At 43.5% G+C, this 24,914-nt stretch overlaps 1 protein-coding gene across 4 annotated transcripts in view; it reads right to left on the minus strand.

Annotated features, from left to right (window-relative positions):
- ATP8A1 (ATPase phospholipid transporting 8A1) overlaps nt 1-24,914 on the minus strand; it is a 281,662-nt gene that overhangs the window by 214,466 nt on the left and 42,282 nt on the right. For 3 of the 4 annotated variants that reach the window (XM_014590421.2, XM_014590424.2, XM_014590422.2), the window contains exons 2-5: nt 20,952-21,066; nt 19,387-19,486; nt 17,722-17,820; nt 9,822-9,867 (exon numbers count right to left, since the gene is read on the minus strand). In XM_014590421.2, the coding sequence (XP_014445907.1) occupies nt 9,822-9,867; nt 17,722-17,820; nt 19,387-19,486; nt 20,952-21,066 (360 nt within the window). Of the gene's footprint in view, nt 1-9,821; nt 9,868-17,721; nt 17,821-19,386; nt 19,487-20,951; nt 21,067-24,914 lie in introns of those variants that run through there. The other variant, XM_027774490.1, reaches the window with a different exon arrangement.

Consider the following 24,914-nt stretch of genomic DNA (forward strand, 5'->3'; position numbering starts at 1 on the left):
CCCTATAGCAAAAACCTCTCAAAAAAAAAAAAAAAAAAAATCCTGCAACTTCAGTTTAGAACGATTCATAACTTTTACATTTCGAATGATGGATGTAGTGGAGGGTCTCAGCCATGGTCCTCTCTACTCTGGTGTTTGAGTGATGGGGTTCCCCCTCTTCACCAAGTCCAGTTCAATCTATCCACAGTGGGTTTTCATATTCTTATTGACAGCCACCCTAGTCTGCCTCCCTAATTAAAAACCAAACAAAACAAATCTGTCTTCCTGTGCTGTGTCCCCTCCCAAACCTCCACATACAGATGCCAAAGTTTTCTTTTAAAAAATACAGCTGGGAACCTAGCCACATCCTTCATTAATCTCCACCTCGTGTGTTATCCTGGTTCTCAAGAGCCTCCTACTTACGACCTTAACTTGCCTTCCTGCCTCGACCCCCATCACTACCTGACATGTATCCTGTGCTTGAGCCAAAACAGACCTACATGCTGGGCCCAGAATACACCCCTGTCTCTCGTCTCTCACTTCCTCAGTAATCCTCTTCATAATTTCCTGCTGGGCCACCCACAGCCACCAAGGGCCTCCTGCTTCCCAAATTCCATTCACCCCTCCTAAACTCTCAAATGGTGTTCCAGAATCCCATTACTTTTTTTTTTTTAAACCTTGTGTAAAGATATCAGTCAACATTTTATCCTCCCTATAAGACTATAATTTCCTGTCAGCCAAGAAATAAAAACTTATTTCTCTCTGTACAAGGCCTTTCAAAAGGAAGACGTCCAGTAAAGATTTACTAAAGGGAAATAACAAATATTCTAGTCTACTGAATCACACTTATTTTCACAGAAAACGCAGACATGTAATTTATTTGGGTTTGGGGGGGGGGGAAATGGATGAAAGTACCCATGAAAGCAAAATACCTGGTTTAAATCTGAAAAAGAAAAAACTGGGTAAGGAATATAGAAAGTGGGACCAGCCGTTAGCGTAATGGCTATGTTGCTGGACTCCCACGTAGTCGACCGCAGTTCGAGTCCTGGACCTGGTGGCTAAAACTCATGCCGGGCACGTGTGCGTGCGTGCCCAAGATCCCGAGAGGAGAATGGAGGAGAAGGGATTGCGGCATGGCCGTACCCCCTGGGGGGTGATTTCCTGCTTTCTGTCTCTCTGTCTCTCTCTGGCTGGCGAGCACACACGCCCTATAGCAAAAACCTCTCCAAAATAAATAAATAAATAAGGAATATAAGAAGTAAGGAAATATAGGAACTAGAGCCAAGTGCAGTCATAAAGCTGACCTGATACAAGTCCTCTTTCACTTTAATTATATTCCTAAATTTTTTCAGTGGGTTTTGTTCCTCTGAATATAACTTTTATTTATAGCACACGTGATAAGACAGTTCCCCAGAAACAGGTCTCATTTTTGTAACCATAGTTACTGTTGACATGTCTACTGATTTAATGATTATAATCATAAACTCTTTGGGATAACTTAAAAATATTAACAACCTTACACATTTATAAAATTACTTAGGCTATATACATGCTCTTTTTTTTTTTTGGAGAGGTTTTTGTTATAGGATGCATGTGCTCACCAGGAAGACAGAGACAGAAAGATAGAAAGCAAAAATTCATGCCCCAGGGGGGATGGCCATACCGCAATCCCTTCTCTTCCATTCTCCTCTCAGGATCTTGGGCACGCACACACACGTGCCCGGCGTGAGTTTAAGCTGCTGGGTCCGGGACTCGAACTGAGGTCAACTACATGGGAGTCCAGCAACATAGCCATTATGTTAACTGCTGGTCCTTATATGTTCAATTTTTAAGCTCCAGGGTCACAGAAACTTTTTTTTTTTTTTTGAGAGGTATTTTGCTACAGGGTGCGTGTGCTCGCCAGACAGAGACAGAGAGACAGAAAGCGAGAAATTACCCCCCAGGGTATGGCCACACCACAATCCCTTCTCCTCCCTTCTCCTCTCAGGATCTTGGGCACGCATGCACATGAGCCTGGCGTGAGTTTAAGCTACTGGGTCCGGGACTTGAACCATGGTCGACTACATGGCAGCCCAGTGACATAGCCATTATGCCCACTGCTGGTCCCAAAAACACTTTTTAAGAACTATTGATAGGTGGGGCCAGCAGGTGGCTCTAGACTCCCCCATGGCAGACTGAAGTTCAAGTCCTAAAGCTGGAGACTTGCTCTTCCACCCCTGCTGCCCCACCCCCACTCCATCTTGCTCTGGTGAGTGCATGTGTCCTATCACAAATTAAATAATAATGGTCATAAATAAAATGAAATATGTAATTCTTAGACAAAAAAAAAAAAAACTTTTGGCAGGTAAGTCAACATTCACGAGGCAGAGGACAGGTTCGGGTCTCCTGGGCGGGTCAGCTGTGGGTGCCTCCCAGGAGACACACAGACAGCACCTGCTCTTCCTCAATAGGTCAGGAAGGCGGTGCTATTTTTAGCCCCACGGCACCACACACGCCTGTGTACAAATTGAAACTGAAATGAACTGAACCAGATGGACTGGGCCCTGTTAGTAGGTCACGTCAGGCTTAACAGCCTGAATACATTCAACCCACACCAACTCAACATCTTTTCCACAGAGGACGCTGAAGGTGAAATGGTTTCCAGTGGAGGAAGATAAGCAGCTCTGTCCCCCCGGGGGAAGGAGCCTTGTGAGCGGCCATTAGCCATCACCAGCTTGCTTCTGGACAAGCCCAAGACGTTTCTGGAAGGAAGGAAGAGCTGAAGAAGAGGTGGTTTATTGTTTTAGGCCATGTGCCTAGATGACAAGAATTTCACGTTGTGGGAACCAGCAGTTAGCGTAATGGCTATGTCGCTGGATTCCCACGTAGTCGACCATGATTCACGTCCCGGACCTGGTGCCTTAAAGCTCACGCCGGGCGCATGTGTGTGTGTGCCCAAGATCCCGAGAGGAGAATGGAGGAGAAGGGATTACGGCGTGGCCATCCCCCCTGGGGGGGTGATTTCTCGCTTTCTGTCTCTCTGTCTCTCTCTGTCTGGCGAGCGCACACACCCTATAGCGAAAACCTCTCAAAAAAAAAAAAAAAAAAAAGAATTTCACGTTGCCTTTCATGAAAAACTACTGGGTCATCAGCAAAGCCATGATGCATTTTTGTACAGAAAACCAGAAAAATACATTATAACTTTCAGATGGCTCAACAGATTCCATTAGAGCAGAACTCCTTTCTAAAGACGTATTCTTTTTTTTTTTAATTATTTTATTTATCTTTATCCATTTACTTATTTTTATTTGACCATAGAGCGATAGAGAGGGATAGAGAGAGAGAGAGAGAGAATGCAAGCTCTCAGGTCTGGGACTCAAACCGAGGTCAGCCATATGGGAGTCCATGTGGGAGTCCAGCATCTTTAACCACCACGCCACCTGCTGGCCCCTAAAGACATATTCGTACGTAATATCTACTCTCATAGTGAAATGAGGACCAGACAGCACTGGCCTCATTCGCCTGCAGCCTTGAACCCAATCAACGGGCTACCAGATACCGCAACTCTATCTCCCTCCCATCCTCACTGGCAGGACGCATGCACACCACCCGCTGGAGATCATTCGTAAACCTGAGGTTTTAAAAAGCAAACCCATTCATTAGGAGGCATTCGACATTTTTGCCAACTACCTACCTTGGTGTGCACCTGAGCTCTCGGTTCGCAGGCCTCCAGGTGGTGGTTTTAGGTGAACTGTCATTCCACTTAAAACATGGTATGGTCAGCCATCACCACAGGTTCACATGGAGCTGGCTTCCATATTCATGTATTATAACAACAATTACCGATGAATAACTTACAAATGCCTCCAGAGACAAGTGTGGCAACATAGCACAGTTCAGGGAAGACAGCAGGAGACAGGTGGAGGACAGTGTGCACAATGCTGAGTTCAAATACTGAGGACAGAAACGAGAGAGCTCATGGGAGCTCAGAGCAAGGAAATGTGGCACTCCGAACCTGGCAGTACCCCGGGCTCAGAGTAACGGAAGTGGTATGTCCACAGGAAGCCGAGCAGGGGTATGTCCCAGAAGCCGAGCAGGGGTATGTCCCGGAAGCCGAGCAGGGGTATGTCCACAGGAAGCCAAGCAGGGGTGACACGATGATAGGATGACGGTGTCAAATACAAGTTACGGGAGGCCACTGCTTTGGACTAAGCGCCCGCTCTAGGCCTCAATAAAATAAACTGGAGTCACTCACACTAAAATGCCATGTCATTAAACTACAACTTGAAGAAAGCTGATGGATCCCAAAAGAGACCAGTCTTTTTCTTTTTAAATTGTTATTTATATTGATTATTATTATTATTATTTTTAATTTGACCAGAGAGAGAAAGGGAAAGTAAGAAAGCAAGCCACCAGGTCGGGACCTCGAACACTGGTCAGCCATGTGGGAGTCCAGCACCTTAACCACTGTGCCACCGGCTGGCCCCAGACCAGTTTTTTTGCTAAGAGCAGGAGATTCCAGTCTACCCAAGTCATGGCTATAAGGAGAGAAAACTTATGCACATATTGTGGCTTTTCCAGGAATGTGAGCTTGAAATAGCTCAAGGTGTTACCTGGACTCACTGGACGTTTTTGTTGTAGTAACCTTTTTGTTGCTTCAGTTCATTCCTCCTCCACCTTCTAGATTCACTGTCTCCACACCTCCCTGAGAGTTCAACAAAACGACTGTATGTGGGGCCAGCAGGTGGCGTGGTGGTGAAGGCGCTGGACACTCCCACATGGCTGACCATGGTTTGAGTCCCAGACCTAGAGGCTTGCTTTCTCACTTTCCCTCTCTCTCTCTCTCTGTCTGTCTCTCTCTAGTCAAATTAAAAATGAGTGAATGAATAAATAAAACTGAATAAATAATTCTTTAAAGAAAAGTTGAAGAAACTTAAAAAACAAACAAACAAACAAACGACTGTATGGTATGTGACCATGAGGTCGTTCTGCCTCTGTTATCATGGAGTTCAGCCCGCCACTGCCGCCCAAGGGTCCCTGACACTCCTCCCCTCCAATTCTTGACTTTTGCCTTTAAAACCATCCTGGATAGGACCAGCAGATGGTGTAATGACTACGTTGCTGGACGCCCATGTAGTCAACCACGGTTCGAGTCCCGGACCCGGTGGCTTAAACTCACACCGGGCACATGTGCATGCATACCCAAGATCCCGAGAGGAGAATGGAGGAGAAGAGATTGTGGTGTGGCCATCCTTCTGGGGGATGATTTCTCCCTTTCTGTCTCTCTGTCTCTCTCTGTTTTCTAGTGATCACACGTGCCCTATACCAAAAACCTCTCCAAAACAAAAAAAGGATTAAAAAAAAAAAATCCTGGAATCCGCTAAGACCTTGCACACATTATTTGGGTCAACATGGCTACTGCGGCGCCTGGTAATGGTCTTAATTATGGCCTGAATAAAATCTTTACTTACTTTGACCTTCCTTTTCTTAGGATGACAACTTTGAGAAAGTGCAGTGACAAGAACTTCCACCACAGTAGTTTTTTGTTGTTGTTCCATGCCAGAGGATGCGTGTGAGAGACAGAGAGTGAGCACACCCTGGTGGGACCTGACCACGCCACCATCATTTTTACTTCCATCTCTAGCCCATGAAGATCCTAGGCACAGGTGCACCTTGCATGCCCAGTATGTTTTTCAAGCTGCTGGGGCTGGGAGTCGAACCGCAGTTGGCCATGTAGAAGGCGGCTCCCTCTGCCCAGCACTTAACTGCTGTGCCACATGGCTGGAAGCACATCAGTATTTCATTAGTGCCTGTAGGACTCTGTAGACATAGTGTTTGAAAATATCACTTTTCGCCTCGTTCACATCCCACATGATGAAGTTTCAAGAAGGTTCCTTGCACTTCTCTTCTATTTTCTTCCTTCCTTCTCTAGACGCAAGCATCTTCCCAGACGGGGTTCACATGGCCCTTCGTTTGTCACACACGCCCAGAGCACCTGCCAGGCAGGATCCAGGGCTAGGAGCTACTGGAGTGAAACGACAAGGAAGGGGCCGGACCGACGCTCTGCAGCATTCCCGCAGAACACACGACCACAGACACACAAACCACTGTGCAGCAAAGATGCCCGCGCCCAGGGAAGCAATCACAGTTCTGTGGTAAGAGTGGGCCACAGAACCATCAGAAGTCCCAGACTTCTGGACACCAATTTACTCCGCCCTCCCTCTGCAAATATGTTCTTGGAAAGCACTATATAATTTTGCATTTACCAGGTCACCTGTCTACTTGGCCACTACACCTAACCAACATACATATATATATATATATATATATATACATATATATATGTATATATACATGTGTATATATGTATATATACATATATATATGTATATATATGTATATATGTATATATACACACACACACACACATATACATGTGTGTGTGTGTGTGTGTTTAAGTTTTGAGTTCAGTCTGAATTCCAGAATTCTACCCCTGAATCAGTTCATTAATCAGTGAAAATGCGGCACCAAATTTCAAAACAGCTGAAAAGGTTGGGAATAAATCAAAGGAATGACAGAAGAGAAAAGTCATTCTAGTGCCTCGATGCAAAAAAAAAAAAAGAGAGAGCAAGAGAAAAGATGAATTTCTCCAAAACTGTAGAAGGGTTAATATTTAAATCTGAATGAAAGATGTCCTCTTATATATGAAACGGTCTTGGTAAACATTGAGAAACTGAATGTTTAAGTTTAATACCTCAAATGTCTAGCAAAATTAATTACCTGTCAAAAATACCCTTCTGCCCACTCCCACACACTCACTCCTGCTTCAATTCAGAAAAGGAAATTAAATTTCACTCTGGCTTAACAAAAACAGATGGCTTTCATACTAAGCAATTTGAGTTAACTGACAGCAAACAGTATCCTACTCAAACATTTTTGGTATCTCCTATTAACTACCAAACCAATATTTAAAGTAGGTACAGGGATTAAAAAAAAGTAAAAGTACTATTCTCCTAAAACAAATTTAAGTGTCAACCTAAAAGTCATAATTCCTCGATTATGGGGTTTTCAAGTATTTTGCTTTTATGCCTAATACACCCTATCGTTTTATTTTTGAATTTTGAAATGATTTTTCTATACACTTAGTATAAAGAACCTCTCACTTGCCTATTTTTTGTTTTCCGCCGTAGAGCTAATCTTATTTATCTAGGATGCAACCAATGAACCAAGAATGGTAACCGAGGAAGAATACTTTCCCTGAATGGTAGGCAAAAGGGAGTATTTTCAGATGGAAGTACTCAGAAAGTCAGAGCACCTGTCAGGACAAGGTAGCCTGACAGCTACAGTGAACAGTTGGTTTTGGGAGTCAATGCTTGAAAATGGACAGAAGTCAGGGACCAGCAGTTAGCGTAATGGCTATGTCACTGGATTCCCATGTAGTCGACTGCGGTTCGCGTCCCAGACCCGGTGGCTTAAAAAACTCACGCTGCAATCCATTCTCCTCCATATTCTTCTTGAGATCTTGGGCATGCATGTACACACACCCAGCGTGAGTTTAAGCCACCAGGTCTGGGACTCAAACTGCGGTCGACTACATGGGAGTCCTGTGACGTAGCCATTACGCCATCTGCTGGTCCCAGCAAAAATCTTAAAAACAAACCAAAACAAAACGAAAAATTTGGTTCCAGCCTGCCTTTCTAACAGTGTGTACGTGTTTCCTCCTGACATGAATCTTTCTAGACAGGACACTCTAAGGATGAAACGGTTCAATACAGCAATCCAACAGCTTCCTTCCTTGCTGTTCAGAACAACTTCTCCCTCTTCCCACTCCACCCACACGTAAATATCTTCCCCATGCCTCTCTGCGCATTCCAAGTCCTTTCAAAATTGATGATCTAGCTGAAAATACACCACCATTTTCCTCTTTACAAAGTCTACAGCATCTGAGACATAGGAACCATGATTTGTCACAAAAATCTAGAGACATTGAGATGATGCAATTTAAGCCCTCCATCTTCCCACCTGGTCATCTCTGGACTGGTACTTATACATGGTCTTTTTTTTTTTTTTTTGAGAAGTTTTTGCTACAGGGCGCGTGAGCTCGCCGGAAAGACAGAAAGAGACAGAAAGCAAGAAATCACCCCCCAGGGGAGATGGCCACACCACAATCCCTTCTCCTCCATTCTTCTCTTGGGATCTTGGGCGCGCACGCACATGTGCCTGGCATGAGTTTAAGCCACTGGGTCCGGGACTCAAACCGCGGTCAACTATATGGGAGCTCAGCGACATAGCCATTATGCTAGCTGCTGATCCCTAAACGTGGTCTTTTCATACATGTACCTCAACAAATAGATTACCAGTTCTTCAAAGTTAAAATTCTCGTCTTCTACATTTTTTGTATGTTCCATAATAAATACTACTAGTTCAGACAATATTTTTGAAATTTACTAGGTTAATCAATAAATGTATCTTCCTCGAATGCATCAAAAATCAGAAGATAATGCTTTCAGTATGCGTGGTGATAAAGTAGGGCATTTGACAGGGTCCCATAAAAATAACAGCACTATGCACACCTCACCCCACCCCCGTTTTTAAAGGTGTTTGCCATAGGGCATGTGAGATAGAGAAAGGGAAAGTGAGAAATCTCCCTCCTCCTCCCCAGGGTGAATAATCATGCCACCATCTCTTCTCCTCCATTCTTCTCCTGGGATTTTGGGTACACATACACATGCACAGGCATGATCTTCAAGTTGCCAGGTCTGGGACTCAAACTGTGGTTGGCCATGTAGGACTCCAGCACCATAACCACCATACCATCTGCTGGCCCCTGCAAATACTGGGTTTTGTTTTTTTTTTTGGAGAGGTTTTTGCTATAGGGCATGTGCGTTTGCAACAAAGAAAGAGAGAGATGGAGAGACAGACAGCGAGAATTCACTCCCCAGGGAGAATGGCCATGCCACAATCCCTTCTCCTCCATTCTCCTCTCGGGATCTTGGGAATGCACGCACACGCATCCGGCATGAGTTAAAGCCACCGGGTTCGAGACTCAAACCGTGGTTGACTACACAGGAGTCCCGCGACATAGCCATCACGCTAACTGCTGGCCCCTGCAAATACTGTTTTTAATCACCAGATAATGCTGGCAGACAAAGCCCAGCGTCATCATCATGTGAGAGAACTTATGAGAGACATGAGACTCTCTGGTAGACCAAGATTGAGGGTGGAACCAGATGTCTGTTTTGCATGTTCTTAATCATTTTTTCAAAAATCTGAGAAGACAATGGTCTCTTTGTTTATATGGAAAATCATTTTTCTTTTTTTTTTTTTGGCTATATCAAAATGAGACCCAGAGCAAACGAGTCACAGCAAAATAAAATGTGCCCCTCTGAAGCTGGGTTGTTTTCAATGAGTTTCTTCCCGGAGCCTATCCCATCTCCATGGATGGTAGAACTCCTACTGCTTCCAGTGTGGTTTTCACCTGAGTAAATCACATTTGATTATTTTCTATAACCTTTTTTCTAGAATCTCTGTGGGTCAAAAATAAAAGAGAGGCATTTTACAGCGTTTAACATTGTCAAAACAACTCCGGGCTTTATGGCCCGTAATTGGGAGCCCACGCTATGGGGCACTTAAGTATATTAAAAACGTGCCTTTCAAAGTTATTATCACTATAAATCACTCTCATGTGAATCTAAGATCATACTAATACATGCCACAGAGCAAGAATCAATGCACCCCAGAACGGAAACTTAATGAGATACGATATCCCAATCGAATTACGTTTCATTGAAGTGGTTTGTACTCAGTACTGAGCGTATTGACGGAAGTGAGAAGCGAGAGGTAAAGCAGTATGAAACTCCTACCTTGTGTCTGTTTCTTGTTCACTGCGTTATCAGCTTTGTGTCGTTTCTAAAGAGTAAGAGCAAAAAGAACAACTGTGAGGAAAGGAATGAGATTAATTAATAGCAATTAATAAACCACAAGAGCATCCACAACAAAAGAGAGCTTTCTTTCTTTTTTTTTGTTTTGGAGAGGTTTTTTGCTATAGGGCGTGTGTGCTCGCCAGACAGAGAGAGACAGAAAGCGAGAAATCACCCCCCAGGGGGGATGGCCATGCTGCAATCCCTTCTCCTCCATTCTCCTTTCGGGATCTTGGGCACGCACGCACACGCGCCTGGCGTGAATTTAAGCCACCGGGTCCAGGACGCGAACCATGGTCGAGTACATGGGAGTCCAGCGACATAGTCATTACACTAACTGCTGATCCCCAAGAGAGCTTTCTTTTAACTTGCGTTTCTCTGTGTTCTAATTCTTTCATGTCAATGTTGCAGGCATGCAGGGATGGGGGTACAGCACACGCTGGAACAGACAGGACACTCAGGGGTTCTAAAGCTGAAGGCAGAGTCTACAGCATGTCTATACCACAGCACGTCTATACCACAGTCCTTTCCCAGAAGCACAGGTCTGTCAGCCTCAGAAGGATCTTACATTAGCACGTAGGCACGATTCAAATCTTAATATACTTCTAAAAGTTTGAACTGAAAGGCTGAGTTAGTCTTTTGCTTAAATAACTCACTTAAAAAAGAAGAAGATTCCCCAAGAGAATCGTCTATAATAACTACCACTTAATAACGGTATTAAATTATTTTCAGCTTATGAAATTCATTACCTAATTACGCCGAGTACATCCTCTGTAATTGAATGAGGAACGGGTGTCTGTCAATGACTAGAAGGAAATACATCTTCCCCTTCCACAAGGGCCCTTCTCTTACCCTCCAACACGCTCCTCACCACTTGCAGCTACAAGTCACTGAATCACAGAATCTTAGTCTTCCCCCCAAAAGCACCTACAAAATGAAGTGTCCAACAAGTGCTTCAGTCAAGCCTAGGTAAGTACATAGGAAGAGTTACATAAACCGAGATTTTATAGCCATGAGTAAGGGAAAAAAATAAATAACAAGTTTGGGGCCAGCAGGTTGCATGGTGATTAAGGGCGCTGGACTCCCACATGGCCGTCTGCGGTTCGAGTCCTGGACCTGGCAGCTTGCCTTCTCACTTTCTCTCTCTCTGGCTCCCTCTCTTGTCAAACTAAAATAAAAACGTTATAAAAAAATAGCAAGTCAGAGGAAAGGTGAGAACTTTTTGAGGGACCAGGAGAAGCTATCCTCCATGCAGTTCAATTGGAAGTTTTCCACGACTGAATGTACAGTACTAAGTAAAATACCTCAGACTCTCGTAACACTGCAGAGAAGTGTTGTGTGTAACTAATCTCTGCTCCAAGACAATCTCATATAAAGTCTAAAGTCAAATGGAGGTGTGAAACCTGGGTTACACAAATGTAACATAAACGAACTCCCAAGTTTTCCATCTGAGAAAAAAAAAATACGGTTGTCAGAATTATCGTGCTCATATGAAGACACGCTCCAAAAGAGAAGTCTAGAGTGTGAATCTGCACGCCTGCAAGAGATCCGCCCAAGAGGAGTGGGTAATACCAGGCAGCATGAACTCAGATTATTTAAACCATCAGCCACGGAACAGCACAAATACAAACACAGCCTTCCAAAAACCTCTGCGGAAGGATTGTTGAAAATGAAAAAAATGGGTCTATACAGGAACACGCTACAGTTATGACTCAGTGTAAAAGAGACGTGAATAACAGTGTATTGCTGTGTTTTTATTTTACTTTCATCTATTTTTATTATGTATTTATTCATTTATTTATTTAGTTTAGTGTTTGGTCAAGGATGCATGAGCTTTCTGGAAAGAGACAGGGAGAGAAAGAGGGAAAGTGAGAAATCATCCCCCAGAAGGGGTGGCCATGCCATCTTTCCTTCTCTTTCATTCTCCTCTCAGGATCTGGGCCACACATGGATACATGCCTGGTGTGTTTTTCAAGCTACCAGGTCCAGGATTTGAACCATGTTATCAGCTATGTGGGATCTAGCCACCTTAACCTCCATGCCACCTGCTGACCCAATTGTAATTTTTTGTTGTTGTTGTTGGAGAGTTGTTTTTTTTTTTTTTTTTTTTTTTTTTTTTTTGGATAGGGTGCATGCTCTCGCCAGAGAGAGAAAGAGACAGAAAGCGAGAAGTCACCCCCCAGAGGGGTTGGCCACGCCTCATTCCCTTCTCCTCCATTCTCTTGTTGGGATCCTTGGCACGCACGCCCACATGCCTAGCGTGAGTTTAAGCCACCAGGTCTGGGACTTGAACCGTGGTTGACTACATGGGAGTCCAGTGACATAGCCATTACGCTAACTGCTGGTCCCAGACCCAATTGTAATTTTAATAGACAAATTATTGCTTCCAAAAGTAAGCACAATACGCTATAAGATATTCTTAGCTGAATTGTTAAAAGTTTCTTCATTGTTAGAGAATATTTTATGAATGTAACACTCTCTAACAGTTATTCTTTGTTAATAAAGATTATAAAGTAGAGAACCAGCAGTTAGCGTAATGGCTATGTCGCTGGACTCCCACGTAGTCGACCGCGGTTCATGTCCCGGACCCAGTGGCTTAAAACTCACACAGGGCGTGTGTGCGTGCATGCCCAAGATCCCGAGAGGAGAATGGAGGAGAAGGGATTGCGGCGTGACCATCCCCCTTCGGGGGTGATTTCTCGCTTTCTGTCTCTGTCTCTCTCTGTCTGTCTGGTGAGTGCACACACCCTATAGTGAAAATCTCTCCAAAAAAAAAAAAAAACAGATTATAAAGTAGTCCTAATCAAGTTTTGGTCCAAAATAACTCTCTAAGCTAAGTTTAGATACTCAAAGGAGGTATAAATATTTCCAAACTAGCACACAACTACTGACAGACAATGGTTAGACTTCCAAGTGAAGAAGACGGATGAAAACTAATTCATGAAACCATCTGCCTCAAATGGGAAATCGGATCTCAGTGAAACCTAAGGTGATCCTGAACATTCCATCCACAGAGGACTCTTACATGGCATTTTCTTTAACCTTCTCACCACAGAATAAATTAGGTCACTTGTCAAGAAACAAGAGTGTCAAATATACAAACGGATCCACCCACGCGGGCGGATTCTAATCTTAGACTACAGAGAGAAAGCATCTAACTTTCGTATTATAAAAAGCATCATTATTCCTTCTGAAACTAATCGTTCAGAAAAATTACGAGTTCAAATACCCCCATATTATAATCAGAATTCATTTGATATCACTGAAAGCCAGTAGATTATTTAGTATAATCAATATTTGACTCACAGTATGTGAACCAACTGTACCGTAGAAACAATGCCAAGAACTTCAGGATACTTAAGTACACACTGTCGAACACGCCCTCCCGGAAACCCTTTCCTCTCAAGGCACTTCTGCTATAGGGTCCCTGAGCTCACCAGAGAGACAGAGAGGGAAAGTGAGAAATCATCCGCTAGGGGGATGGCCAGGTCACAAATTCCCTTCTCTTCCATTCTCCTCTTGGGATTTTGGAAATGCATGTACACGCATCTTGGGTGTTTCTCAAGCCACCAGGTCTAGGACTTGAACTGCCTAGTCAGCCATGTGGACTCCATGCCCAATCATCACACCACCTGCTTGTCCCATCCAGGCATTTCTTATCACATCATTACCCACGTTTTCTACCAGCACCTAGGCCTCTTCTTGTCTCCTCTGCTTGCTCGCTGTTGAGGGACGGGGTTCCTTTGCGCTCACTACCCTGGCCCTCCCCTGTCTAACTCTACGTTCTCTTCCCAGTTCAACGCTTTCACACTTACAGTTTCAATTATAACTGACACATAAATATATTCCAGCCAAGATCCTCATCTGAGCTCCACAGCTATGTGCTCCTGCCTCCTCGACACCTGGTGTGCTCAAGGCATCTCGAACTGCGCCCACGAAGCCACCTACCCTGAGCCTTGGTCTTTGGCTCAGATACAAGACCACACACTGGTCACTGTCACAAACCAGGAACTGGAGTCACGGTTGCACCTTCTTCTCTCTCACATACCTATTCAACTCCTTTCTTCACTCAGTAAATATTTACTGAACACTATGTGCCAGGCCCTGGATTTCTACCGAGGACACAGCAAGGAGCCAGAGACTACAGCCCTCGCTCCCAGGGAGCTTACGTTCTAGTGGGTTTGATGACAACCAAAACAAGTCGAGTATATAGCATGCTGGGTGGTCTTATCCATTTCACACTTCCACATGTATTGTACTTTTCCACTTTGCTCTGAGTCTCCCCCATACTGCTTAGTTGCCACATCTACCTTAGTTCCAATCCATTTTCCATAGTTTAGCCAAAAGGCTCTTTGGATGATGACAACACAGTTGCTGTTTACTCATCACTTACTATACACTAATCATGGTTTAGGTGCACCTTTTCATTCTCATACAGGCCCAGTGGGATGACTTGATTAATGTCCATCTCCGCTATGGGACTGCAAGCTCCATTGGAACTAACTTTACATAGGAGCATATTCCTAATACTCGGTCCCTGCACATTTAGACTTTCCATAAGTAAATATGTAAGGAGATTTTATAATAAAGTCTACTGGAGTTTAAGCTAACAAAGCTATAGCAAGTGAAGGAATGCCTACAATGGTGAATATTTATCAGTTTGACAAACAACCTTGATCTTTACCTTAAGACTTAACGTTGGACACGGTGTGTGTTTTTTATTAAAACTAAGTTTTCCAACAGTTTTAGAATATTTCCAATGCAAGTATAGTATGCCATTTGCTAGTTACGTATAAATAAAGGAAATATATTATGTTTTCAAAAGTTAAAATTCACTGGGGTAAATAAGGTTTAGGTATCGCACATGGAGGTGGTTCTTAATGTTTAATTCTAAAAATGCAAAAACATTGTTGAATAGAATACATAAAAAGGAAGGTTTACTGGAACAGAAGCTGTTTTATTCACTGATGTGTAACTGGTAGACATTACTAGTTTCCACTAATATCCACTTCTTTCTTACTTTTTTGAGGGGGAGAGGTTTTTCCTGTAGGGTGCATGCACTTGCCAGAAAGCCAGAGAGACAGAAAGTGAGAAATCACCCTCCTGGGGGGATGGCCACACCACAGTCCCTTCTCCTCCATTCTCCTCTCGGGATCTTGGGCACGCACGCACACGCGCCCGGCGTGAGTTTTAAGTCACCGGGTCCGGGACACGAACCGCGGTCGACTACGTGGGAGTCCAGTGACATAGCCACTATGCAACTGCTGATCCCCAGATTCCCTACCTTTAAAATGGGTTGACTTCCAACTCTCAAAGCCATTGGCGGAATTAAATGAGAAAAATGTTTGCACAATGCCTAATAAATAATACGGTTCAATAAAAATTAGGTTAAAGGGGAAAAAAGGAATACAAAAGCCGAAGAGACAGAACTGAAGTAAGGACCAGTCCTATGGACGGCCAACCCCGGCCATAACTGAAGGGACGACATGGCTGTGTGGAGAAGTGACAGGTGAGAGCAGGGTCTCTCAAATGTCTCAGCTAGTGGCAGCCAGCATCACTGTCCATCAGCGGGACAAGGATGTTTTACACACTCCCACTCCTAGTCAAAACGCATGCCCAACCTACATGTCTGCTCATACGCACGTAGATGCTTATGAAATCAATGGCTTGAATGTTCAACTGGCCCACGTGTAATATGCACCCTGATGGGCACACATGTAATGCCCCTTGTCTTATTACTGAGATCCCATCTGATTCCACAAAAAGAATGTTAATGTTCATGAACCTTTGCCTTTTTTTTTTTTTTTTTTTGAGATAGATTTTTGCTATAGGGCACATGCACTTGCTGGACAGACAGGGAGAGAGAGAGAGACAGAAAGTGAGAAATCACCCTCCTGGGGGGATGGCCACACCACAGTCCCTTCTCCTCCATTCTCCTCTTGGGATCTTGGGCACGCATGCATATGAGCCCAGCGTGAGTTTTAAGCTGCCGGGTCCAGGACTAGAACCACCGGTGACTACGTGGGAGTCGAGCAATGTAACCATTATGCCACCTGCTGGTCCCATAATGTTCATGAACCTTTAAATGGGAGCTTTCTGAATATGTCAGCCTTTCCTCACCTTAACCACCTGACTTGAGTAAGGCTTGACAGAAGGGCAGCTCAGACTAGGAAGTATTTAAAAAAAAAAAAAAACCACAGAACAAAACAAAACACTGTCTTCCTCAAGTAAGAGGGTTAACATAGGTAAAATATATAAGAAAAAAGCCTGAATTCATTATGGGAATTTACTTTATAGAGGGGAAATTGTACTTCCTCTTTTTGTTCTGCTAGAAAATGATTAAAAATAGCAAGTGTGCTGTAACTTTCTTTTAACAAAGAAAAAGAAACTTAGAATAAAACAAGATAAAGGAGAAACAAAGATGTGGTCAAAACTATGGCTTTCAAGTTAAAAAGTGAAAAAATCCAAAAAAAGTCTTCTATGTTTAGATAACGTGGAGGTTTCTTCATTGAATTGATAATAATGTCAAATACAGCTTTTCCTCTTAGTCAATCACATCCAAATTAATTTCTTTTATTACTACAAACAACAGCACACTGTAACATGCATTCTACAATATAAACCCTATAGCAATCAACAGGAATTAACTTTAGGAATAGGAACACATTCTCTACATTTTTAAGTTGAATGGGCACAGTTTTCATTTTCTCGCATTTTTCTTAATCTCGCAACTAGTTTAAGATTAATTTCACATTTTATATAAAGTTCAGATCGTGACTGTATAATATATATGTGTACATATGGATATATATATACTTTTTAAAATTTTTATTTAATTTTATTCATTCATTCTTTATTACTATTTTTTAATTTGACCAGAGAGAGACAGAGACAGGGGCACAGGGAGTGAGAAAGCAAACCACCAGGTCCAGGACTTGAACTGTGGTCAGCCATGTGGGAGTCTCCAGCACCTTAACCACCATGCTACCTGCCGGCTCGCTATATGTACTTTTCAACAGCAAGCTTAACATTTGTTTGGCTGTTAAATTTTTCTTCCCTTGCACCTCTCACCTGCCCTCTACCACCCACTCTCTTCCACCCACTCAACTCCCATTTGGTCTCTGGTAGCCACACTTACCCTTTCTACTATCATGTCTTTGACTCTCAAATTTTCCATAGAGTGCAAATATCTGGTACACATTGAGGAGGGATATACAGTGTGTCTCTTTCAAGGTCTGCCTCACTTTGCTTAACATTAAGTCTTCTATATTCGCTCACTTTGAATCAAACAACAGGGTCTCACTGTTTCTTATAGTTGAATAATAATCCCTACTATACATATATCATAGTTTTTCAACCCAGTCATCAATTTTTGGATACTTAGGTTAATTCTGTGTTTCAATAATTTTGAGTGATGTTGCAATAAACAACAATTTGCATGGGCACTTTAAACAGAGTATGCCAGGGACCAGCAGTTAGCGTAATGGCTATGTCGCTGGACTCCCATGTAGTCGACTGCGGTTTGAGTCCTGGACCTGGTGGCTTAAACTCATGCCAGGTGTGTATAGGTGTGTGCCCCACATCCCGAGAGGAGAATGGAGGAGAAGGGATTGCGGCGTGGCCATCCCCCCTGGGGGGTGATTTCTCGCTTTCTGTCTCTCTGTCTCTCTCTGTCTATCTGGCGAGCGCACGCGCCCTATAGCAAAAAATCCTCTCCAAAAAAAAAAAAAAAAGAGTATGCTAAAAATTAACTTAACAGGAAACTACTATTTTAAGATCTGTATCTACATATAGAGATACTGACACATACACAAGTCATATTTATAAAAAATTAAATACTTACGATATCTTCTATGATCTCTTTGATAGCTGCCACAGCTAAAATAAATAGAAGAGGGACCAGTGTTGTGTAACGACCCGTTGGCGACACATCAGGTATTTGCTATTTGAAGGAAAAATAAAAGCAAGAGAAGGCCAATGAGGACTAGAACACTCATAACAGATTTGAGAACAGTAATATCTTAGTGCCTTCTAAAACAGGCTTCATTGATTCTACCCTGTAGACAGACTCACTCTGCGTGTGGCAATTTAGTCATCTCTAAATAAAGTAACTGGAAGAACGTGTGAATTAGCATCGTGTTACCATGATGTTACAGCTGTATACTGGACAACACCTACAGTGGGGGATTGCTTAAATAAATTACAGAGGGGGGGACTAGCAGTTATTGTAATGGCTATGTCGCTGGACTCCCACATAGTCGACCGCAGTTCGAGTCCCGGACCCGGTGGCTTAAAACTCACGCAGGGCGCGTGTGTGTGTGTGTGTGTGTGCCCAAAATCCTGAGAGGAGAATGGAGGAGAAGGGATTGCGGCGTGGCCATCCTCCTGGGGGGTGATTTCTCACTTTCTCTCTCTCTGTCTGTCTGGCAAGCGCACGCACCCTATAGCAAAAACCTCTCCCATAAATACATAAATAAATAAATAAATAAATAAATTACAGGGTATCTGTATGCCAAAACATCACGTACCATTAAAATGGTATTTTACAAACACAGTGAATACCTGGGACTATACCCGCTCATTATTACACAAGGAAAGCAAATTATAAAGAAAGATGGATTCTACTGAGCCCAGTTTTGTAAACAAAAATCAATAAACAATGTCTGGAAGGGAACCAAGGAAGGACCACAAGAATATACACTCGAATTTTAAGAGTAGCTGCCCTTGGTGGTGAAACAAGAGTTTCATATTCTTTTCTTTACGCTTTGTGGTGTTTTAAAAATATATATATTTTTTACCATAAACAAATGCTGCTTTTCAATAGAACTATTTTTGTGTGATTATATCCAACTCAAATACAAAGACAACAAACTATTTAAAGTGATGAATCTTACATTCTTTTTTTTTTAAGGGGGGGAGAGGTTTTTGCTATAGGGCATGTGTGCTTGCCAGAAAGACAGAGAGAGACAGAGAGACAGAAGGGGAGAACTCACCCCCCAGGGGTGATGGTCACGCCGCAATCCCTTCTCCTCCATTCTCCTCTCGGGATCTTGGGCACGCACACACACGCGCCCGGCGTGAGTTTAAGCTACCAGGTCTGGGACTTGAACTGTAGTCGACTACGTAGGAGTCCAGCGACATAGCCATTATGCCAACTGCTGGTCCCTAAATCTTACATTCTCAGATTCAGAAGTGACATTTTAAACAGCCGCAAAGGCACAATAATATTTTAAGAAAAAGTCCCGTCCTCCTTTACCACAAAAAAATGAGTAGTTCCTGCCACAGCAAATTCATGGACTGCATTAAATAACCTGGTACAGATGAATGAAAAGCCCTGACGAGGCTGTGGCATTCTGGCACCGCTTGCTCCGACACTGGACATGTGCTCTCAGACCAGCTCGTCTCTGCATCTAGGTAAGCCTCGGGAGGCTGGTCTCCAGCTTCACAAAAACACGCATCAACACCTCAACATCTGACTCTGAACGAAGGTTTGATGACGTTACTTTACCTGAAGCAGTGCAATGAAGAGAAAAAACGAATTGGCAGCCCTTCGGAACTGAGAGTAGAGAAATCGTGGGAGGAATGTGATGATGTTGTATTTCGCAGTGCTGGAAAACAAACACACAAGTGGCAGAAAAATGTAAGGACGTCACAGTGAGCACCCATTTTTACCAAGTTCTGTCACTACCTTACAAAAATGTAGATCCGGGGACCAGCAGTTAGCCTAATGGCTATGTCGCTGGACTCCCACGTAGTCAACCACGGTTCGAGTCCCAGACCCAGTGGCTTAAAACTCACGCCGGGCGCATGTGCGTGCGTGCCCAAGATCCCGAGAGGAGAATGGAGGAGAAGGGATTGCGGCGTGGCCATTCCCCCTGGGGGGTGATTTCTCGCTTTTCTGTCTTTCTGTCTCTCTCTTTCAGGTGAGTGCCCTATAGCAAAAACCTCTCCAAAAAAAATTTTAAAAAGTACATGGAACTGGTTGCAGGAAAGTGTGAAGACCACAGGTTTTACTTTCTGCTATATTCTGCCCTCTTTGGTCAATTATCCTGCTGAAATGATTAGGCGTAGTATACAGAGTCTACACACAGAACTGGCAGAAGACAGTAGAAAGTTAATGTCCAACATGTTAGTAAAAAATAAAATTTTTTATAATTATTTATTTTATTTTATTATGACTTTTATTTGATTTGATTTGATTTTGCTATAGGGCACATGTGCTCATGGGGGAAGGGAGTGAGAAAGCAAACCACCAGGTGGAGGACTGGAACCACAGACTACCATGTGGGAGTCTAGCACCTTAACCACCACACCATCTACTGGTTCTTTTCCTCCCTACAGAAAAAAATCAGCAATTTGAGCAGGACCAGAAACTATACACAGACATGCCTTTTTCTTGGATACCTTTAGAGCAATGGGGAGCTTCCTGGGTTCTGCCTTAATTTTCCTCACAGTCACTGTAGGAATCTGGCCAGGATTCCAGAATAAATACACCTGATGTGCCCACAATCGGTAAGGCATCGCCAGTAAGGGCTTGGGCACATCCAGCTCTTTCCTTGTTTATCAAATACAAAGGCTATTCAAGGGACACAGGCCACACTCCCCTAACTGACAAATGCTAACTTTAGAATTTCACATTGTAAATATTCATTTCTCTCTTTTTGTTTTTTAGAGAGGTTTTTGCTACAGGGCGCATGTGCTCACCAGAAAGACAGAGACAGACAGAGAGCTAGAAAGTGAGAAATCACCCCCCGGGGGGGATGGTCACACGGCAATCCCTTCTCTTCCATTCTCCTCTCGGGATCTTGGGCATGCACACACATGTGCCCGGCGTGAGTTTAAGCCACCAGGTCCGAGACTCGAACCGCAGTCAACTACATGGGAGTTCAGCGACATAGCCATTACACCAACTGCTGGTCCTGGATTCTTGGTAAATACTTCTTAACTGGATAGAAAATGGAGAAGTAGCCTATGCACACTTCAACCTGGGAGCGCACACATGTGAACGGACTAAACTGGAAGGTCTTTGCCAACATTTTCATTGGGTCTCGGGCGTTCTTTGCTGGCTCTTACCTGACATGGTTGTTGCAGAATTTCGTCAGCTGGGGCTGGTTGATGAATATAGTCCTTACTTCCTCCTGGTCAGCCAGTGAGGTCTTCTCTGAAACATCATCTGTCTTCTCGTAACCTTAAAAAGAGATAGTCTGCTTACTTGATAAGCAATGTCTTATTGTACTATCCAGATGAAAGCACACTCATACTGTTCTAGAATGCAAAATCTGCTAAAAGCTGCATACTTCTCATTGGTATAGTTCCTTTATTTTTGGAGATGTTTTTGCTATAGGGCACGTGCGCTCACCAGAAAGACAGAGAGAGACAGAGAGATAGAGAGCGAGAAATCACCCCCCAGGGGGATGACTATGCTGCAATCCCTTCTCCTCCATTCTCCTCTCAGGACCTTGGGCATATACGCACAAAAGCCCGGCATGAGTTTAAGCCACCGGGTCCGGGACTCGAACCACGGTCAGCTGCATGGGAGTTTAGCAACATAGCCATTATGCTAACTGCTAGTTCTGGTATAGTTCCCTTTATAAGTAAAATCCCCACATCTAACATGTCTAAAAGATTTAAATCGCAGAATAGTGAGGTCACCATTGACCCATTTCAAAATCCAGAACATCCATTTAAAATTTTTACTCATCCTTTCCCAATATGTTCATCTTATTTCCTCTCATTCCATAAAAATATGTCCAAAAATAACAAATAATTAAAACTTGTTTACATCATAGTGAAGTAGTGAGACAAAGGTCATTTAAAATCTATTTAACATCTTAAGTATACACATTTACATATGCTTTGAAATTTTTTTTTGGATGAAGACAAAAATAAAAGATTAAAAAATGTGGTATTATCTGTTGAAGATAAATTACAGTTTTATCAACTAGACAAGGGAGAAATGTTCACAAGTGGGGATATTCACTTTGTAAGCTAAATAATGTGATTGCATGTACAAAAGAAAATGAAATTAAAAAAATAAATAAAATAAATAAATAAAAGATAAATATTAGACAACCTGCACACAGATCTAATTCATTATGGCCTAATCTTTCCTCCTTTTAGAATTTATGTTCCCCAACTTTAAATTTCTTAAGATCATTTCGAGTCATTTTAGAATCACTGGATCAAAGTAACAGGTTCAGCCAGCACGTCACTGCAAAGCTGACAGTACTTTTTAAAAAATACACACACGTTCTAGGAGAAAAGATAATAGATAGAAAAAAATTTGAAACTGTTTATTGTACCTTCAAGTAATAAGTAAATGAGACTGGCTGAAATTAATCCCTATTCCTTTGTTAGAAAGAGACACAGCTAGTACTCTCCCTCAAAAACCCTTTCTTCAGGGCTGGCAGGTGGTATGCTGGTTAAAGGCGCTATACTCCCACATGGCTGACCACAGTTCAAGTCCTGGAGCTGGTGGCTTGCTTTCTCTCTCTCTCTCTCTCTCTCTTTTTCTTTCTTTCTTTTTTTCTTTCTCTCTCTCTCTCTGTCTCTTCTCTCTCTCTCTGTCTCTTCTCTCTCTGTCTCGCTCTGGTCAGTGGTGTGGTGGTTAAGGGCACTGGACTCCCTCCTAGCTGACCACAGTTCAAGTCCTGGACCTGGTGGCTTGCTTTCTCACTTTCTCTGTCTTGCTCTGCCCCTTTCTGGTCAAGTTTAAATGGAAAAAAAAAATAAATAAATAAAGTTAAATCATTCTTTTCAAAAAATAATAGTAATGATAAAAATAAGAAAGGAAATAATTATTTTAAAAATACATTTTATTTTCTTCTTTTCACTGCTTAGCCAGTGCCAGCTCCTGCCATGAGACCTGCTGCTACGCATTCCCTTTGGATGCCTTCTGTGAGGTTCGAGTCGAGGAACCGGCCGCTTCCCCCTGCCCTCCCCAGCAAAGCACTTACTGTGAGGTCTTGCTGCTGTCTGTTTATGAGCAAGCCTCCCTCTTCTAGAATAGGAACCCCCAGAGGGCACAGCCGGTGTGTTCCTCATCTCTGCACCCCAGTACTGACGAACAGCAGGTACTCACTAAATGCCAGCCCGGTAAATACCTCCTCCCAACAGGGAGTGGGTATGTGGCCGTTTTTCTTGAGGGCGAGCAAAAGGTTCTCCACCCACTGATAAAGGCCCTCCTGACAGCCAAGGGCTGGTAACCAACCGTAAAGGAAAGCTGGCCTGCCGGCTTTGTGATAGGAAACCAGAAAATCATGGAGGTGTTCCCTGGGACCAGGAGGCACGGGACAATGCAGTGCGGGCAGCCCAGCACAGCGAGGGCAGAATTGCAGAAGCCCCGACAGCAGACACAGAGAGCCAAGCACAGGAGGCACAGGGTTCGAGCACCAGGCCCTTCCATGCTGGTGAAGAAGGCTAGAGCTTGGCACTGAGCCACAGAAAGCTTTCCAAGGTGGACAGGCACTGGGTGAGAGCCCCATTTTGTCCTCTTCATCTTGGAGGTCACCTGGCCACAGACCAGGGACTGTCACCCCACTCTCCCGCTGTAGACGCAGGAACAGCTCTGCAGACGCTCACACGATTACTAGTGACCTTTATTACATCATGTTGCAGACCTGACACACGCTTTCCCTCTTAGTTTTACAGAATCAAAACTTCACATGTGGGGCGCTAGTAGGTGGCTTCGTGGTTAGCGCACTGGGCTCCCACATGGCCGACTGTGGTTCGAGTACTAGACCTGGCAGTTTCTCACCTTCCTTCTTTCTCTCTCTGTCTCTCTCTGAGGAGCACACATGCCCGATAGCAAATTAAAAAATACTGATAAATAATTCTCTAAAAACACTTCACATACGGATCATTGGATAGAACCACAGCAATCTTAAAAACTCTTTATTTTTTAAAGAATTATTTTATTTAGCTTTATTTATTTATTTATTTTTTAATTTGACCAGAGAGGGACAGGGAGAGAGAGAAAGAGAGGGAGGGAGGGAGAGAGAGACAGAGAGAGAGAGAGAAAGAGAGAAAGAGAGAGAGAGAGAGAGAGAAAGTGAGAAAGCAAGCCGCCAGGTCCAGGACTTGAACTGCAGTCGGCCATGTGGGAGTCCAGCACTGCTAACCAGCATGCCACCTGCCGACCCCAGCAATCGTAAAAATTCTTTAAAATTATTTATTTTAAATTATCTCCTTAATTACAGTACAAAGACCAGATCGTACTGCCTCTGGTACTGTTGCCCAGGACAGAGTAGCTCAGAAAAAACCCGCTCAGTTCTCCACGCTGCTCAGAGCGGACCTCCTTAGGTTGTACTTACTTTCTGTGCCTGGACTTCCGAGGGCCTGGCCCTTGGGGGGACGTTCTTAGGTGAGGAGGAAAGAGTTAACTCTTCACGGGGCATACCCATGTACACTGGGGCCTCAGATGCTGCTGGGGGAATTAGTTATAACGCCTCCCCTTTTCTCTCTAGATAGTAATTTATATTTAAGACATTCCATGGTACACAGGACCCTCCTGGGACAAAGAGGATGGGAACCAACCCCTTCCCTAAAATGGGAATCAGAGTAATTAAGGTCATTAAAAAATCTGAATGGATTTAGCCCCCAACTAAGGTCAGATAACAAGAGACCTCTAAAGAGAAAACTCATCAAAATGAGAGAAGAGTCTAGACTGCAGACCTGTTCTCAAGATTAGGGCTATGGAACTAGCAGTTGGCGTAATGGCTATGTCACTGGACTCCCATGTAGTCGACCACGGTTTGAGTCCCAGGCCCGGTGGCTTAAAAACACGCCGGGCGCGTGTGCGTGCGTGCCCAAGATCCCGAGAGGAGAATGGAGGAGAAGGGATTGCGGTGTGGCCATCCCCCCTGGGGGGTGATTTCTTGCTTTCTGTCTCTCTGTTTCTATCTGTCTGGCGAGCACATGCAACCTATAGCAAAAACCCCTCAAAAAAAAAAAAAAAAAAAAGATCGGGGCTATGAAAGGGGCCGTCTGGCTCAAAGCATGGTGTACTACAGGAGCACAGGCTTTCTTTACCAAAGG

The sequence above is a fragment of the Tupaia chinensis genome, unplaced genomic scaffold (assembly GCF_000334495.1).
Source record: "Tupaia chinensis unplaced genomic scaffold, TupChi_1.0 Scaffold000442_1, whole genome shotgun sequence".
Lineage (NCBI taxonomy): Eukaryota > Metazoa > Chordata > Mammalia > Scandentia > Tupaiidae > Tupaia > Tupaia belangeri.